The following is a 17,500-nucleotide window of genomic DNA, read 5'->3' as shown; positions in this document are numbered from 1 at the left end:
CAATCCCTCCTGGGCCAGTGTATCCTATCTGCTTTTCATTGAGCTTCAAATGTTGGTACTGCAAGGCTGTGAATTTTCCAGCATGAAACTGCATGTTATTTTCATCAGCTCACATGTATATTGTGTCCAACTCACATTGTGGATGTACAACATATCCAGGATCCTGTATCCTTTGAGAGACCTTTGTATCGGCTGCATAACTAGCAACGGTGTCTACTCGAGTAGCTGAGGGTATGCCAGAGATGTCACTATAAATAGCAGTGGCCTCAGGGTAGTGCCCTATGGAGCACCACTTATTATTCATGTTTTCTTGGAGGCAGCCTCATTGACCACCACTACCTTGCTTCTATCTTTTCGAAAGTCATTTAGCCATTATTTATATATACATTATATACATATATACAGGCAGGCATGCAGACAGACAGACAGACAGATAGATAGATGCATCCCCCACTACATTCTCAGAGTGGTTGGTGTTAGGAAGGGCAGCTAGCTGTAGAAACTTTGCCAGATGAGACTGGAGCCTGGTGCAGGCTCCTGGCTTGCCAGTCCTCAGTCAAACCGTCATATATATATATATATATATATATATATATATATATATATATATATATATATATATATATATATATATATCCCTGTCACACTACTATAATGTTTAAAATCCTGATAGCTAACATAAATAATAAGCTATCAAATCTCTCTTCTTCTGAAGAAATATTTGATAAGGCAGCCCCCTACTATATCAACACCCAAGCTAACAGTGGCTTCACAGATAAGCTATATTACAACCCTTCAAGTGAAAATATAAAACATAAATATAGATTTAAAGATAGATCATGGAAAATAATTTGGTTTGCCCTTCCTTTCACTCTAAATGTTGAAACAAACAGACAAAACATTCCTGTCTCTTTTAGATAAGCATTTCCCAATAAATCACAAATACTAGATGATTTTTAACAGATGCTTTATTAAAATATCATAGTTTCTGCTTAAATACAAGGAACATTATAATTCGTAAAAATCCCGAAGAGCTCACTCTCAATTGTAACTGTTGAAACGCTGAAGCTTGCCCGCTTGACTATGTGTGTATGATAAACTCTGTCGTATACAAAGTAGAAGTAACAGCAATGCTTCAAGATAACTTTATTGAAAAGAATTATATCGGGTCATGCAAAGGCGATTTCAAGAAACATTATGCAAACTACCTATCTTCTTTCCACCACATAGGCAAAATAATGCAGCTAAGTTGGCTAGCTATGTGTGGAGTTTGAAGACCAACTCCACGCCACATGCAATTAAGTGGAGAATCATGGAGAAATCCAAACCATATATTAATGAGCCTAAGAACTGCAATTTATGCATAACAGAATGACCTCATATTCTTCTTAGACCCAAGAATTCCAACACTGCTTAATTAAAGATTTTAAATTTTTAGCAGGTGCAAACACACGGACAGGTTTCTTTTGTTGAACTGAAGGACACCACCCACTCCAAATGGAGTTGCTGTCTTGTTATTTTGTTCTACACCAGCTGCATTAATCGTGGTTTCTGCAATCAAGGAGGAGGGGTATCATATTTGGCTTTCACTTCTCTTTCCAGTTTTTGCATTAACCTAGTTTTTAAAATATATCTAACACATGAAGATTGCACAAAGATACAGGGCATATTTTATAAATAAACCTATTTAAAGTATTCAAAAATGGTGGTTCTCCAGCATGACCACAGCTGCATGGCTGAAATGAGTAAAAGCATGAAACTATTAGTAACTCTTTCAGAATGTGTATTAAACTGGTATTTATCTCTCACTGGATGGACTACTATTTTTGTTGATTCCACCTATTTTTGGATCTTTGAACTGTGTGTGTGTGTGTGTGTGTGTGTGTGTGTGTGTGTGTGTGTGTGTGTGTGTGTGCGTGTGCGTGTGTACATACATACACATATATGCATAAATGCACACACACAAGCACATGATGGATATGTTTCTTTTAATTTCTATAAACCAGTTCCACTCAGAAGGTCTTTGTTGGCCCTGAGATTATAGTAGAGGATACTTCCTCAAGGTGTCACAAAGTGGGACTGGACCTAGAATCATGTTTTAAACACAACATTCTTAATCACACAGTTACATCTGCACACACACACACACACACCTGGGTAGAACTTTGAATTCTCTGTCAACATGTACTTATCATTTTATGCATTCAGTACTATTTTGAACAACTTCTATTTGATATTTTGGTAGTGAATCATGATTGATTTTTTATATATGTTAATTCTTTTTGAAATTTCTACCTTCATGCTGACAATACTTTTAGCAGCAACTTAAGACTGTTTTCATCAACAGTTTTTAATTTTAAGTATCTTATTGGCTTTTCATTTGAAGTCTTGCTGACTTTACTAGTAGATTTTTCTTTATCTATGGTGAAACAGCAACAAAGAAATCTGTTAGAGAAGAAGCCCTTAAAGCCCCCCAAAGACCCTTTCTTTCTGTAATGATGGTGACAGTGATATTTTGAAAAACTGCCTTTTATTTACTGATATTTTATAGCAGATTCTTCTGTAATTACTCTGACCTTGTATCTCCAGAACTACTAAGATAATGACCTCTAAAAGCTATTTGATGAGAGAATCAGGTCACTTAGGAAACTTTACATTAAATTATTTATTTTTATGCTAAAATATCAAAACATTTCTGTACATAAGCTATATCTTTGATAACAAAGAAAAGCTGTGGGTCATAAACTCAGTATGACCACATCTTCTATGGTAATCAAACTTTAAACTGTCATGCACAAATATTAAGCATTGGTTGTTAAGTGTTCTGCTACTTGTCTTCCACAAGGCTATGTTGAACCACCTGTGCTATTTTTCTTTTAACATTTTAAAAAAAATATTTTATTCCTAAAGCTGCATCACTCTGAGCAACTCCATTTTCTGTATACCTAGTAATCACCAATTTTTCAAACATTATATCAGTCACATGAATCTCGTTTATACTTTCCATTTCTTACTTCAAAGGAATCTACACAAAATAGAGATAATCTTTCCTCTCAAACAGATTCTGTCATAACAAACATGATACTAATCATATTGATTTGCGAAATGCTCATCTTGGCCAAAACATTTGAAATTCATACAGAAAGTTAAGCTTAGGTGCCTATAAAACTTAAACAATGTTAAATAATCTTTATATAAATCATAATTGCATTTTTAGTTATAAGATTCTTTTAAAACACAATTGGGAGACCTGTTTGGTAGCATTCAATTTCAATTCTGGTTATGTACTTAATAATTCTTGCTTTGCACAGAAATGACTGGAAGTTATTCAAATTCTGCAGGGACACCGGTTCATAATCAAGACTAAGAAACCAGTTGATCTGAAAATTTTCACATTTCCTAATTATCCTTAAACTCATTGAATATGGTTTTGAGTAGAATGACAACTGTACAGGGTGGGTGTATAAGTATTGGTGATCAGAATTAAAAAGATTAAGGAGTTATAACCAAAGTCCTCTATATATTTCAGTCTGAAAATAATTTAGATACATTTTGAAACAAATGTACATTTACTTTTAAAAATCATATAAAATTAATGTACATTTACTTTCAGTACCCCTTGTGAGATCACAAGCCATATCTTTATGTAACCAATATCCGCAACAAGGAATCGGTTTATTTGTCTATTAGCACTAATATACTCTCGAATATGTATATACATATATGCCCATATATGCAAATTATCAATCACTACTTATCTATATAAATTTATAAAAATTAAAATCAGCCAAAATTTTACAGTCCTTGTATATGCAACAAATATCAGTTTTGAAACCTTCATAAAATTACAAAATGTTAAAAAAACAAAAAAAAAACAATGGGAATAATCTTCATAAACATGATTTAATGAATTGAAAATATTTCATTATATATTCCAGAAGCATAATCTATGTGAATATTTTACTAATAAAAGATCATACTGGTTGCTGGCGTTCGCATACATTAATTTTAATATTTAATTTTTTCAGATAACATCAATAGTGGTCAAAATTTGTACGTTAGGCTTCTACTTAGTATAAATAAATAATTACGTTTACACATTTAAGCTCTTTATACAAAAATCTTTTCTGCCTTATATCCTAAGTACACTTCGTCAAAATCGAGGTTAATGCTCCTACTATCAACATTCAAGACGAGTGATTTCATAGCATCTAAATCAATAACAGAAATCAAATTTTATGTAAGGAAAAGCAGCAGCTAACCACGATTTAGTCGATATTTGCTATGTTGAGCTGAATATTCGCATTTTACAAAGATATGAAAAGGCAAAGTAAAAGGGATCGAATCAAGAAGACCTATTATTACAAGTGTGTATGTATTAAAAATAAATTGCGTGCGTGTGTTTTTACACACACACACGTATGTATGTATGTATGTATGTATGTATGTGTGTACGTATGTATGTATGGAGAGGGAGAAGGAGAGGAAAAAAGACAGAGATAATCGGTGATTAGCTCCCTTAAATAGAGTAAAGTCTAATGAGTACCAACATCATAATCAGAAGATTAAGAAATTATTATTTCAATGCGGAGGTTTCAAGATTTTTTTTTTTTAATACTCAGTATTGTTAATAATAGGCAGATATGACAATTCATTGGGTCAATCGATAATGTGATACCAAAGAAATTAACTGACACCTAAGTATTACAATTTGTTCAATACAAAATGACCTTTAAAAAATTATTAGGAGTATCAGAATGAGGGTGTTATGTAAATGATATTATTCAACTATACAGGTTATTTCATCGCTAAAAATGCAGCATCATAAGGTAAATGAAAAAAAAAAATACCAAAAGGAAGCAACTGTCAATAATGATATTCAGAATATCTAATATCGTTAGGAAACAAATAACTGCCACAACTTCTAAATCTTTGTAACCCCCAAGGACTTAACAACTTGAGAGAAAAAAAGATCTCATTCTTTGTAAATCATCGCGAAATTAGATGGGTTTTCATGCGAATTTGAATCTCTGTCGTCTCGAGAATGTTATCAACTTAAATACGTGTGAAATACTACGCTATAAACACAAGTGCAATTACAGTGGATTCATCAAGTAGAACACGATCAAAGACTACTAGGAACTCATTCATTTTTTTAATAAATAAAACAATTTTATTATACATTTGATCTAAACATTTTTTTTTTATTCATCAATAAATGAAACTATTAAAAATACAAATACTTCCTACATTTCTTAATAAAACTTAAAAATTGAGAGCAATTGCTGCCAAGTAATCGATGATCCAAAGCTTTCTCTATCTCTTCCTACCTATTACTCCTGTCTATCTTTATTGATTTTAGGGGATCCACTAGTTGTGCAATAAAGGTATTAAATGAGATGCTTTTTCACTTGAATTAATATAAATTCGATAAATCTTTTAGGTTATGACATACAAGCTGAACTATCATAAAACGAAAATAATTTCGAGATTTTACTTTCCACACTTTGTATTTATTGAATCAAGTTAATATTAATTCAAGTCAGAAACAACTCATTGAATATCATTATTATTCAACAACTGGATCCCCTAAAAATAATGAACATGTACAAGAAGAATAGATATAAAGCGATGGAGTGAGGATGAGCGTGTAAACTAAAACCTGATCTATGAAAAAAAAAAAAAAAAAGAATTTCATCTGAAAATGTCAGGTAAACTAAAGAAATCACTTGATAGAAAAATAAACAATGGAAAAATAGTAATTATTGTTTCTATAGCAGAAAGAGATTTACTCACCTGACATGCATTGTATAATATTTGATGCTCGTATTTCTTAACAGTTAATATATTCTGGAACATATCATAAAGTTGCTCTTTGCTAAGAATCAGTTCAGAAGCAGCAGTGGTCCCTCTCTGGGGATGTTTTCGAGGATCTTCTTCACCTCGAAATATCGCATCATACTTGGTCATCCAGGAACTAAGGACAGTTTCTTTACTGAGACCATCTATCTCCGGTAAACTCCTCACCCGTTTTTCAATATTATTCTTAAAAACCTCTCTGAAATCGTTAGCAGATGACCCTCCGCTTTTGACCATTGCTAACACACGATCACTTTTAACGAATACTTCATAATAACTTTGTACAGCATTCGTGAAGGCTTCGTCAGCCACTATATTAGTTTCTCCATTCAAAAAGGCGCTGAATCTATCCTTGATAGTCTGCAGCTGTTGTTTAGTGATTTTGGTTTGTCGCCTGGCCATATCTGTCGGCTGCTTGGCATTAAACGGGTAAGCAATACACCGCATGACAAAGACATAAAGCTGCAATCGCCTTTTCCTTTCTTCTTCAGATTTTGCATCATTTTTATCGGCATCTTCACTTTTTTCCCTCTCACTTATTAGTGATGGACTAGGGCTAGACGGCCTTGCTTGACTGGTATTAGGTCGACTACTCTGCACACTCAGGTTATCCCCGCTTGCTGACAAACTCCGTTCAGCACTAGGTACACTAAGAACATCAGAATTTTCATCTTCGATAGTCTCATTTTCTGATTCTTCTTCACTGGATGATGGATCAAGCATATTAGGTATTCACTTTTCCCGAGCTGAATACCCTCACTCTAAAGAGGTGCTGATATACTAGTCTTTGACTCACAACTGGCTGACAATCAGGTTCGAAACCAGACTGACAATGGCCATACCATTAGCGCATGCGCTTTATTCAAGCAGACGACATCAATGATGAAAACCTTTTATCTTTTATTTTTAAATTCATATAATAATATTTCCTTTTAATTTATTGAAACAAAATTTTAACAATATTTTTAGAAAATATTGTATATCATTTGTTAATTTAATAACTTATTTTAATGACGTCATGCAAAACTGTGGGGACCCTCTGGTACACAATAATAGGACCCCGTAGAACACACATTTATAATGGCAGCCATTATGCCGATTTGAGTTCAGTAATCATCCGTTTTGGATTGTAGTAAACATTGTACGTTGTTATTGACATTTAGAACGTCAGAAATTCCAGGGTAGCTGGGATGAAGGGTAGTATGGACAACGTTGCTTTGAGGAAACTTTACTTATTAACACAGAAAGGAAAAATTCTCCAATTTAGACGGATTTCTTGAACCAACTATTTTTTGCATGAAATTACTTGCAGACAGTGTAAATAAACATACAGAACGGATCTTTTGTTACTTTCACTATTGTGATTGGAGAAAGTTATTCTCTGATTTTTCATTATCGTTTATTACATCGTATCGATACATTTCTTCATTAAGAAAACTTTTTTTTAACGCTGGAATATCGTCACCATAAGTAGAACGAGTAAGTACCTACGCAATCCATCTGTAAATATTGACGAACGTATGTGTTTGTGTATATATATATATATATATAAGTATATGTGTTCTATGTATACATTATATAATGTATATATATATATATATATATATATATATATATATATGTATATATATGTATGTATATATATATCATTTATATATAAAGTGAATGGGTGTGATCAGTTTTCTGTAATAAATATTGTGTTAAATATTTCGAATTGATTTAGAAAATCTGTTTTTGGAATCTTTTACAAATATGTTCTGTTTTTCACAGTTCTGATACTGCTTATATAGATTTCTACCTCTATTTACATATATTAGGTGTGTGCGTGAGTGTATTTGTAACTCCCCGATTGAATAAAATGTTTACCATGAGATATTTATTTTATCTTAACGTATCACTCAAATGTGATAATGCATTTCGGATGGAATATTTTTTTTTCTCTCTATTAATTTTCTATGTAATACAAGAAAATTCCGAATATTTCTTCATTTTAAGTAGTAGCCTGTTTGTGTTGATAGTGCCAGTCGAACGTGTCTCACTAAACAGCCATATTAGTTCCCTTGCTAATCTGCTACTTTGAAAATATTCCTGTGAAAATTTCTTTTCAAACGAATACTTTGAGCTGTTTATTTCGTTTAAAAAATATAAATTGTTTTTGTTTTGTTTATATTATTTAGATTATCTAAATTGCACGTGTAAATGTATTAATTGTACGTTTTGTTTTATACTTAAAGACATTATGCAAAAAAAAAATAATAATAAAAGGTTCGGTGTTGGTTGTGCTTTGTTTCTGTTTAATTAAAAACACATAATGTGAGATTCTAGTTCATTAATTTCATAATTATTCTAAAGCTTGATGAATTTTCAAAGATTTTTATTTAAGCTGAAATGTAAATAAATGAAAGCTGATATAAATCACTAAATTATGTTATGACCTTAATCAATTCAAAATGACCTGATTTTCATTTTTTACTTGCGTTGTCTTCTCTTGTGGCGTTCAACAAACATGACGGCAATTTTTAATTGTTCGCGTGTGAATGGATATGTGATCTAATCTTTATGTTAAAGAAATACGGTTTCGAGGAAATTTTTTTATTCCTTCATATTCAGTTTAGTTTCTAGATATGTGAATGCTATATATATATATATATATATATAAATATATAAATATATATATATATAAATATATAAATATATATATATATATAAATATATAAATATATATATATATAAATATATAAATATATATATATATAAATATATATATATATAAATATATAAATATATATATATATAAATATATATATATATAAATATATATATATATAGATATAAATATATATATAGATATAAATATATATAGATATAAATATATATAGATATAAATAAATATAAATATATATAAATATAAATATATATAGATATAAATAAATATAAATATATATAAATATAAATATATATATATATAAATATATATATACATATATATATATATATTATAAAATTGCTAAATTGAAATATAAGCTAAGGCTTATTTCTGATACACCTTTTTTTCTTTTATTATTCCATTTAAAAATAAACTTTGACGTTTCCGTTGATAAAACATATAATTCAATCAATGATTTAAAAAGATGACGATATAACAAATGTGACTAGAAAATGTCAGCTACACTTTTGAATCGATACTATCGTTTGTCCACTAGTGTGTTCATATTGACACGAAATTGCTTGTATTGCGATCATCGATTTTGCCCCTTCTGGTTCTCGAAACCAGTAAGGCTAATAACATAGATGCTTTAATATCTTGTACTCTCTGGAATATATATTTTTCCTGTAGTCAATTAATATAGTTTCCGTGTAGCAAAATTTGATATTGTATTTCTTAGGATTTTATTGCTTTAAATTATTTTTGGTTTTTTTAACAATATTGTTTGAAATCAATTATTTTAGTTTAAATATTTTACTAGTTAGATTTGTAAACTAATCCTTTTTTAGGAAATGTTATCAGTAGGCTATTTCTTTTTTTCACTTAATAGAGGTTTAATTTATTTTAAAAATCTTACGTTTTGAATTCAAAATAAAACCAAAGCTGACTAAATAGAAAAATTCTTTCTCCTCCATCTCTCTTTCAGTACATTATTTCTCTTCAAAAGTTATATATATATATATATATATATATATATATATATATATATACATACACACACACACATATATATATTTATTTATATTTATTTGTACTGAGGATAGGTTATCTAATTTCCTTTGAAAGAGCTGGATTTTATTTAATTGTCTAAATAGCATATCGTAAACATCAAATTTCTTTTTAGAAAGCGTCTGACTTACAGCAAAAAGGCTTTCTTTAAGATATCAGTTTGAAAGTTTCATGTAAATATATTCAGTGAAATACAATGCTTATTTACTACAATAAACATGGTATCTCATTAAATTGTTCTGATGATGGTATATTTAATCGATACTTCTATGACTCTGGCCTGTAGAGATGGAGCATTAATGGGAGTTGATCTTTTAGCATCGTCGTAAAATATTCTTCTTACTTCCCTTTGCTAAATTTTCCTTAGAATTCGTAGGGTTTTTTTCTCCCCCCCCCCCCCCCCCTCTAATAATATCTTTCAGATAAGTTTATTACCTAGAATGTTCTATAATTTCTTACATAAAATGGCAATCCAATATTTTGAATATTTCAATCAGCCAGTTTCTCTCTCTGTGTCACACGCACACACCCACACTCAACAGGAACCTCGTTGCATTTCATTGGATTGCACATTTTCCGAACATTACTTGCCTTCCTTTTATGAATTTGCAAACATACATATCTGTGGGTTAAATTTACTGAATTTAGATTTAAAAGGAAGATAGACCATCGTAATATATATATATATATATATATATATATATATATATATATATATATATATATATATATACTCCTTAACTTGTTTCAGTCATTTGACTGCGGCCATGCTGGAGCACCGCCTTTAGTCGAACAAATCGACCCCAGGACTTATTCTTTGTTAGCCTAGCACTTATTCTATCGGTCACTTTTGCCGAACCGCTAAGTTACGGGGACGTAAACACACCAGCATCGGTTGTCAAGCGATGTTGGAGGACAAACACACACATATATATACGACGGGCTTCTTTCAGTTTCCGTCTACCAAATCCACTCACAAGGCTTTAATTCACATTGATTCATATAGTTGGAAAGCAAAAAAATGTTTAACTATTTTAACTGTGACTTTATGCTTTTAATATGTACATACGAAAATTAAACTTGACGATTTCTTCCTTTAGTTATGCTCTCATTTCAATTATTTAGATAGCTATTTTTCAGTGACTTTCTCATACACAGGATGTAGCTACATCATTTTGATGACTTCCTGTCTGTTACCGTTTCATAAGATATTTATTTGTAAACTCGTCATAAATTCTTGCTGTTAAAATAGATTGATAATAAAATTTAATCCCGCGCCTTTTTGTCTGATTAGGAAACTGCTTTTTACACATCTGATCTTTATCATTTTAATTCCTTGTTTGTATATTTAAATCAATTTCCAATCAACGTTCAACGCTTAGAAAGCAATGGAGTTTTAAGCACCAATGGAGAGAGCTTTATGGCATTGGCTGAGTTACTAAAGAATTCGCGACTTCGAATTAAGTTCTCTTAGATAACTTCCCATTTAGATAAAAACGATATCTAAAGATAGCTTCATTGATTTTTTTTTTTCCTTTTCAGTATGTACTGTTGCTTCTACAAATGATATAATTTTGGTTTTTCGTGATTTTAAATTTGATATTCGTTACATTAATTTTAATTTTTAAAAATCTAAATAATTTTCGTTTCTGAAAATAAAATTATGTCGATGTAATGTTTTGTAGCGAGGTATTAATGATTATGCAATAACGTTTACTTCGTTTTAGATTTTTCATTTCTTTGACCACATAAAAAAATATCTAAGGCGTTTTTACGAAATATTAAATGCAAGCGTCAAGTTACTACACTCGATGTTTAAGACGTGGAATATTTCAAATTCATCTAATTAACCTCAAAAGATAGATTACTTTATTTTTATCGATTAAGTAGGTTGTATGTAATTTATTAATCAGCTCAATGATTTCCAGGTATAAATTTAAAATATCTTGGCGTTTAACATTCTGTGATTGACACAATAAATGCCACATATCTGCTATGATGAATATGGGGTCACCTCTCACTGTCTCTCCTCCCTCTCTCTCATCTTTTTCTCCTCTCACTCTCTCTCTCTCATGTTCCAGTAAAGCAACAAGATCCCTCCTCCCAATGTTAGATAAATGAGTGAAGAGGAATTCTTGCTCTTTCTCATAAAAGATGAAATTGAAAATTTTGCTATCACAATTGAATTCCAAATATTGAAATAAATGTTGAATTCATCGTGAGGTACATGATGAATTAAATGTTAAAAACATTTCTTACCAGCATACAAAATCAAATGTAAGGTTAATGATGATGAAGATATATAATAATTATTAATATTATCTGTTTATCCATGCTATCAGTAATTGTGAGTGGGTCCACAAAAGCACCTTTATTTCAATCACTGCTATCAATACTTTAAAAATTGAGACGATAATTAGAAACACTAAGTGTTGAATAATTTAGATTTCTTATAGTTTTTTTTTTTTTTTTTTTTTTTGTTGAGTGAAGAAGCATTCAGTCATTAAACAGATTCTTAAAGTTTGGTTTAAACTAAATCTAATACTAAAAACTATATTTTATCTTTTAAAACCTCAACTAAATCAGTATTAAATGTTTATCTCATTATTGGTTACTTTTATTCCATATGTTTGATTGTTGCTGTTTGGTCAGTTGATTTCAGAAAGTATCCACCAATAATGTTAATCATTAGGAATGTAGTATAGAAACCAATAATATATATTAGCACCTAATTTTGATTAAGCAGAATTTAGGAAAATTTATGTATTTGATTATGCTCGTATACTATTAATGGGCTTTTGTGTTGTGTATTTTAGGAATGCCGATGCGTTTTTTTGTTTTAGCTTATACTAAAATGAAGTTATATATGTATTGAAGAAAGAATAAAATATATTAGTATTTTGAGATAAAGACATCAAAGAGGTATTGGTATTGAATGTTTCCTTCGTGATTTGACTCACGTTAAGATTGAGAGCTTTAAAGAGGAGTTTGTTTTTGACAAGGGAGCAATTATAAAACAGTGTTGTTTGGCTTAAGAAGATAATCATTATTTGGCTCATTAAAGCTTTATTGAACCACTTTATTGTAGCTTTTCCATGCAATCTTGAGTCTGTTCTGTTCAACTGTGGCCTATATTTCGATTCATTACTTCCAATCTATGCTCTTGAATTTTGTGCATCATGTGTTATGGCAACATTGACTACACTTCTTCATTTGTGCAGGTGGGGGGGGGGTCTCAACTGTTTAGTGTGTGAAACTCTCTCTCCCTCTCTCAATATTACACTTCATTTCCTGCTACTGAGCAGCATCTTCTCAATTCATATATATCCATATGCTTATGAAAATGTTTCACTTGTTCTGAGATAACTTGGAATTAAATTTGGATTATGGCTTCCCATATGTATTTGTGGTAACAGAGTACTGAAATAACTGAGCACTCTCTTTACAAAGACAGAAAATAGTAACTATATTTTGCATTTGTAGACTTTTTTCATGAGCCATTAAATATTATAGTTCCCAACCATTAATTATCAAAAAGGTTTAGAGCAAAAGGAAGAATGTAGAAATTCCATCTCTTTATGCTTTGAGTTAAAGCTATGCCATGGTCAACTTTGCCTTTCATCTTTTTTGGGGATTAATAAAGAAGCATATAACTAGTGGGCTGGTGAGATGGCATGTGATATCTTCTGAGTTCAAATTCTAGGTTCCAGTGGCCAGGGAAAATTAATCACTTGACCACAGGGACATCCAATCACACCCACAGTTGGCCAATACAGACAGCATAGATAAGCTGGTGACAAATTAATCTAATAATAGATTGTAAATAGATGGATGGCTGGATGAAGATTATATGGACTTACTTAAACTACAGCTGTAAAAGTAAATGTTAAATATTATAAAAGCCAAGTGTTATATCTTCCTGATAATTTTATTTCCAAAAGAATACAATTTTTTTTTAAAATTTGGTTTATATAGTCTTTATCTGAAGAAACAATCCAATGCTCTTTTGAAAAGGTCACTTTTCTATGATACTTTTCCAGTTGTGTTAAAAACACTTTTAGTGAAAAGCATATGACCAATGAAAATTACTATGATTATAATAGATGTGAAGTGTGTAAGTGGATTAAAGAAATAGGTAGGTTAATCATGAAAAACTCAATTAGAATGTTATTTGGTTCTGATTGATTATACAGCTTAGAAGATTAATAAGGGGCGTGATGTGAGTTGTGTCAGTCAACAATAAAATCTAAATTTTCTTTTTCTTTTCACCTTGTACTTTTTCTTTTTTAAGGTATCTGGTAAAAAAATTATTTTAAATGTCACCAGTTCCATTATTTTTAAGGTTTATTCATATGTAGTTGTCCAAATAAATTAATGCATACTTTTATTTTTTTAATTCTCTCTCTCTCTCTCTCTATGTGTGTGTGTGTGTGATTTTATATATACATATAACTTGAGCAAAACAAATTTTAATTTGTGTTTTGCAGAAAATTGAGGGGTCTCTGGTCATTTGCCATGAAAAACTCATGTGTAAATGTGTATATGTAACTCTATCTGCATGTGTAGTAGGTTCATGCATGATCAATCTCACTGTATGGCACCTTGGGCAACTGTCTTCTACTGTAACCTCAGGCCAGCCAAAGCCTTGTGAATAGGTTTATATGCTTTTGTCTTCACGTTGTTGTAAATGGATATCGTTCATTTCCACTATTTTGTAAAAATATGTTAGGCCATAAGAAAATATCACCTTACTTGGAAAGAGTTAATGGTTGGTGACAGGAAAGGCATCTGGCTATAGTTAATTCTGCCTAATTAAAATCTCTCACACTTATGCAAGTCTGGAAAAGTGGATGTTAAAATTAAGGTGTTGATGATGTTGAAAATACAGGCTTGTTATAATGTGTTACACTGATTCTGTATAAGAATAACATTAACAGTACACATATCTGTGGAATACTCAGTCATTTACAAGCTAATTCAATGAGTTGATTTGAACAGCTCAACATTTGTAGTCAGAAATTCAATAAGTGTCATCAGCACAACAATTGCCTTACTTTGTCTCCAGCAGACAACACTCATATATATCAAAAGGAGTAGAAGATTTATGACCTAGGGAATTTGGATAATTTAGAAAGAAAAAAAAATGGCCAGTCATAAGTATTTGAAAAAGAGAACAAAAGTGTGTGTATAAAGTGTAATAGATATGTATATTTGCACACACACACACACCTGTAAAAATCAAATCAGGATAGTATAGTATAAAGTTATTTAGCATATTGGTTTCAAATTTTGGCACAGTATCAGCAATTTCAAGGAAATGGGGCTAAGTTGATTAAATCAACCCTGGTGCTCAGCTGGTACTTATTTATCAACCTTATAAGGATAAAAGGTGAAGTTGAACTCAGCGGAATTTGAACACAGAGCATAATGACATGAAATTCTGCTAAGCATTCTGCCCAGCACAGTAATGATTCTGCCAGCTCATTGCCCTAAAGTTATTTAGCATATTGATGCATTTCAGTCACCATTACAAAGTAGATGTAAGAATTTCCTGATACAAAACTCGATACTCCTGTTATCAAAAGTTACTATATGACACACTGTATACAGTAATACCTTGCCATATTGTGGTTCACCTATCACACACTCAGTATATCACAGATTTTTCTGGCTAATACATGTAAATTTATATCACAGACTCCTCAGTATATCCAGGTTTCTGTGGCTGATAGGTATTTATGTGTTTTTAGATTTTAATTACTTCTGTGGGATCTTTTGGGACATAACACCTGCGATAGTCAAGGGATTATTGTAGTAGCTTCTGAAAATCTGAGTTTTGGTGATTAGGTTAGTTAAAGAAGCCTCTGGGTGTATACAACTCTCTCTATCTCTCTCTCTCTCATATAGATACACATACACACATACATTTATGAGCATATACATCTAAATATGTACATGTATTTATGGAGGTATATGTGCATGTATTTGTGTGTATGTAGGGCATGCATGGCTGTGTTAAGTTTGCTTCCTAACTTCATGGTTCTGGGTTCAGCCCCACTGCTTGCTACCTGGGCAAATGTCTTCTACTATGGCCCTGAGCTGACCAAAATCTTGTGAGGGGATTTGGTAGACAAAAGCTGAAAGAAGCTCATTGGGTATGTTTGTCCACTACCACTACTTGACAAGTGGTGTTGATTTGTTTACATGCCTGCCCATAACTTTAGCAGTTGAGAAAAAGAAACTCGTAGAATAAACACCAGGCTTTAAAAATATATAGTGGGGTCACTTTGTTTGACCCCTTTATGGTGGTGTCCCATCATGGCTGCAGTTCAATAACTGAAATAAGTAAAATACGAAAGATATGTGCAGGCATGCTTGTGTGGTTAAGGTGTTAACTTCCCAACATCGTGGTTGCTCAACAACTTGGGTAAGAGCCTTGTATTATAGTTTGCAGCCTATAAAACCCTTGCGTGAGAATTTGGTAGACAAAGTTGCAGAAGCTTTATCATGCATTTGTATGCCAAGGGCATTCTGGCTGTAATGCCCAAATAATGTATTCGTCCACTCATGCTCAAATATTTCTGTGTGTATCGATATATATGCATAGTATATATATATATAGATATAAACATACACACACACACACACACATTTATATACACACACACACACATATACATATAATGATTCACAATCGAGGTGCAAGGATGGTGTTTTCTGAATGAACAAGGTAATGTAAACAGATGGTAGAAAGAATAACACAAATTAGGTATTCCAAAGTCAGTCAGAAGGCCCGGGGCCCATGTGAGTGTGTGGTAAATAATAAATTCAAAAACAAAACAAAGAACAAACACAAGAAAAAAACAACGCGAGGACGAGGTACATGCAAAATATTAGCAGACGTTCTGGGAAGGAAGGAAAGGTAGTTTTATGCTTTTAGCAAAGCTCATTGTCAGAAACAGAAGACAGAGGAAAGTGGAAGAGAACAGGGAGATGCAAGAAAAAAAATCACCAACGATCCACATGTGGGTACATTTTCAATGTAACCACATGTCGATTGTTAAAGATTTTTTTTCCCTCCGTCTTCCCTTCCTCCACCCTGCTTCTACTGTTTCTCACAAAGCACTTTGCTCAAAACGTAAAACTACTTTCCCTTCTTTCCCAGAGCATCTGCTAATACTTCACATGTACCTCATCCTTGCGTTGTTGTTTCTTTCTTCTTGTGTTTGTTCTTCACTTTTCTTTTTTGGGGATATATATATATATATATATGTATATGTATTCCTCAATAATAAAGTATCTTGATTAATACCCGGAAATTTATTTCTTTTAGTACCAACTAATTTCACAGGTATTAATATAAACTCTAACCCACTTATAGTGGACCTTTGTCTAAAACCCTCAATAGAAAACGTATCGAATGTTTATATGAATATATATATATGTTTGTGTATAATTCTAAGTATATAAAAAGAAAAATACGAACTATTGAAAACATCCTCCCTTCTCAACACATGTAATTTGTATGTATGTACATGTATATATATTTATGTGTTCCTCATTTATATACTTTTTCATTCCTACATAACTATAATAATCTTAGGATATATTGTTTTTATATTCCACTATTATTTCTCTTTTGATAACTTTCTCCTCCCTCTGTTTATACTTTATCTAATAGAAATAATATAATACACCTAATAATAATAATAATAATAATTGATTCCTTGGTATGCAAATACATATGAATATAAAAATATAGAAATATATGTGCATGTGTTTATGTATGTTTATGTGTATGTATGTATATGTATTTGTATTTATAACTTAACCTTATGAACTTTCTAAACTCTCTGACGAGACCCAGAGATACACCTAAGTACCTAAATCTTATCTACCAAATACTTCAGTTCACTGAAGGGATAT

General features: G+C 31.4%; 2 protein-coding genes across 33 annotated transcripts in view; one reads left to right on the top strand and one right to left on the bottom strand.

Annotated features, from left to right (window-relative positions):
• LOC106881656 (calcium-dependent secretion activator 1) overlaps nt 1-6,693 on the bottom strand; it is a 240,691-nt gene extending 233,998 nt beyond the window's left edge. For all 27 annotated transcript variants that reach the window (XM_089359140.1, XM_089359365.1, XM_089359056.1 and 24 more), the window contains exon 1: nt 5,797-6,693. In XM_089359140.1, the coding sequence (XP_089215266.1) occupies nt 5,797-6,582 (786 nt within the window). In that variant the 5' untranslated portion in view covers nt 6,583-6,693. The remainder of the gene's footprint in view (nt 1-5,796) is intronic.
• Nucleotides 6,694-6,923: 230 nt separating this feature from the next.
• The window catches only part of LOC106873279 (uncharacterized), a 74,313-nt gene continuing 63,736 nt past the window's right edge, over nt 6,924-17,500 (top strand). For all 6 annotated transcript variants that reach the window (XM_089358995.1, XM_089358898.1, XM_014920575.3 and 3 more), the window contains exon 1: nt 6,924-7,338. The gene's annotated coding sequence lies outside the window, so the exon portion shown is untranslated. The remainder of the gene's footprint in view (nt 7,339-17,500) is intronic.

Source organism: Octopus bimaculoides, chromosome 1 (assembly GCF_046866305.1).
Source record: "Octopus bimaculoides isolate indiv1 chromosome 1, ASM4686630v1, whole genome shotgun sequence".
In the NCBI taxonomy this organism is placed as follows: Eukaryota; Metazoa; Mollusca; class Cephalopoda; order Octopoda; family Octopodidae; genus Octopus; species Octopus bimaculoides.
Note: the sequence above shows the minus strand (reverse complement) of the source record. Positions and strands in the feature narration are given on the sequence as shown.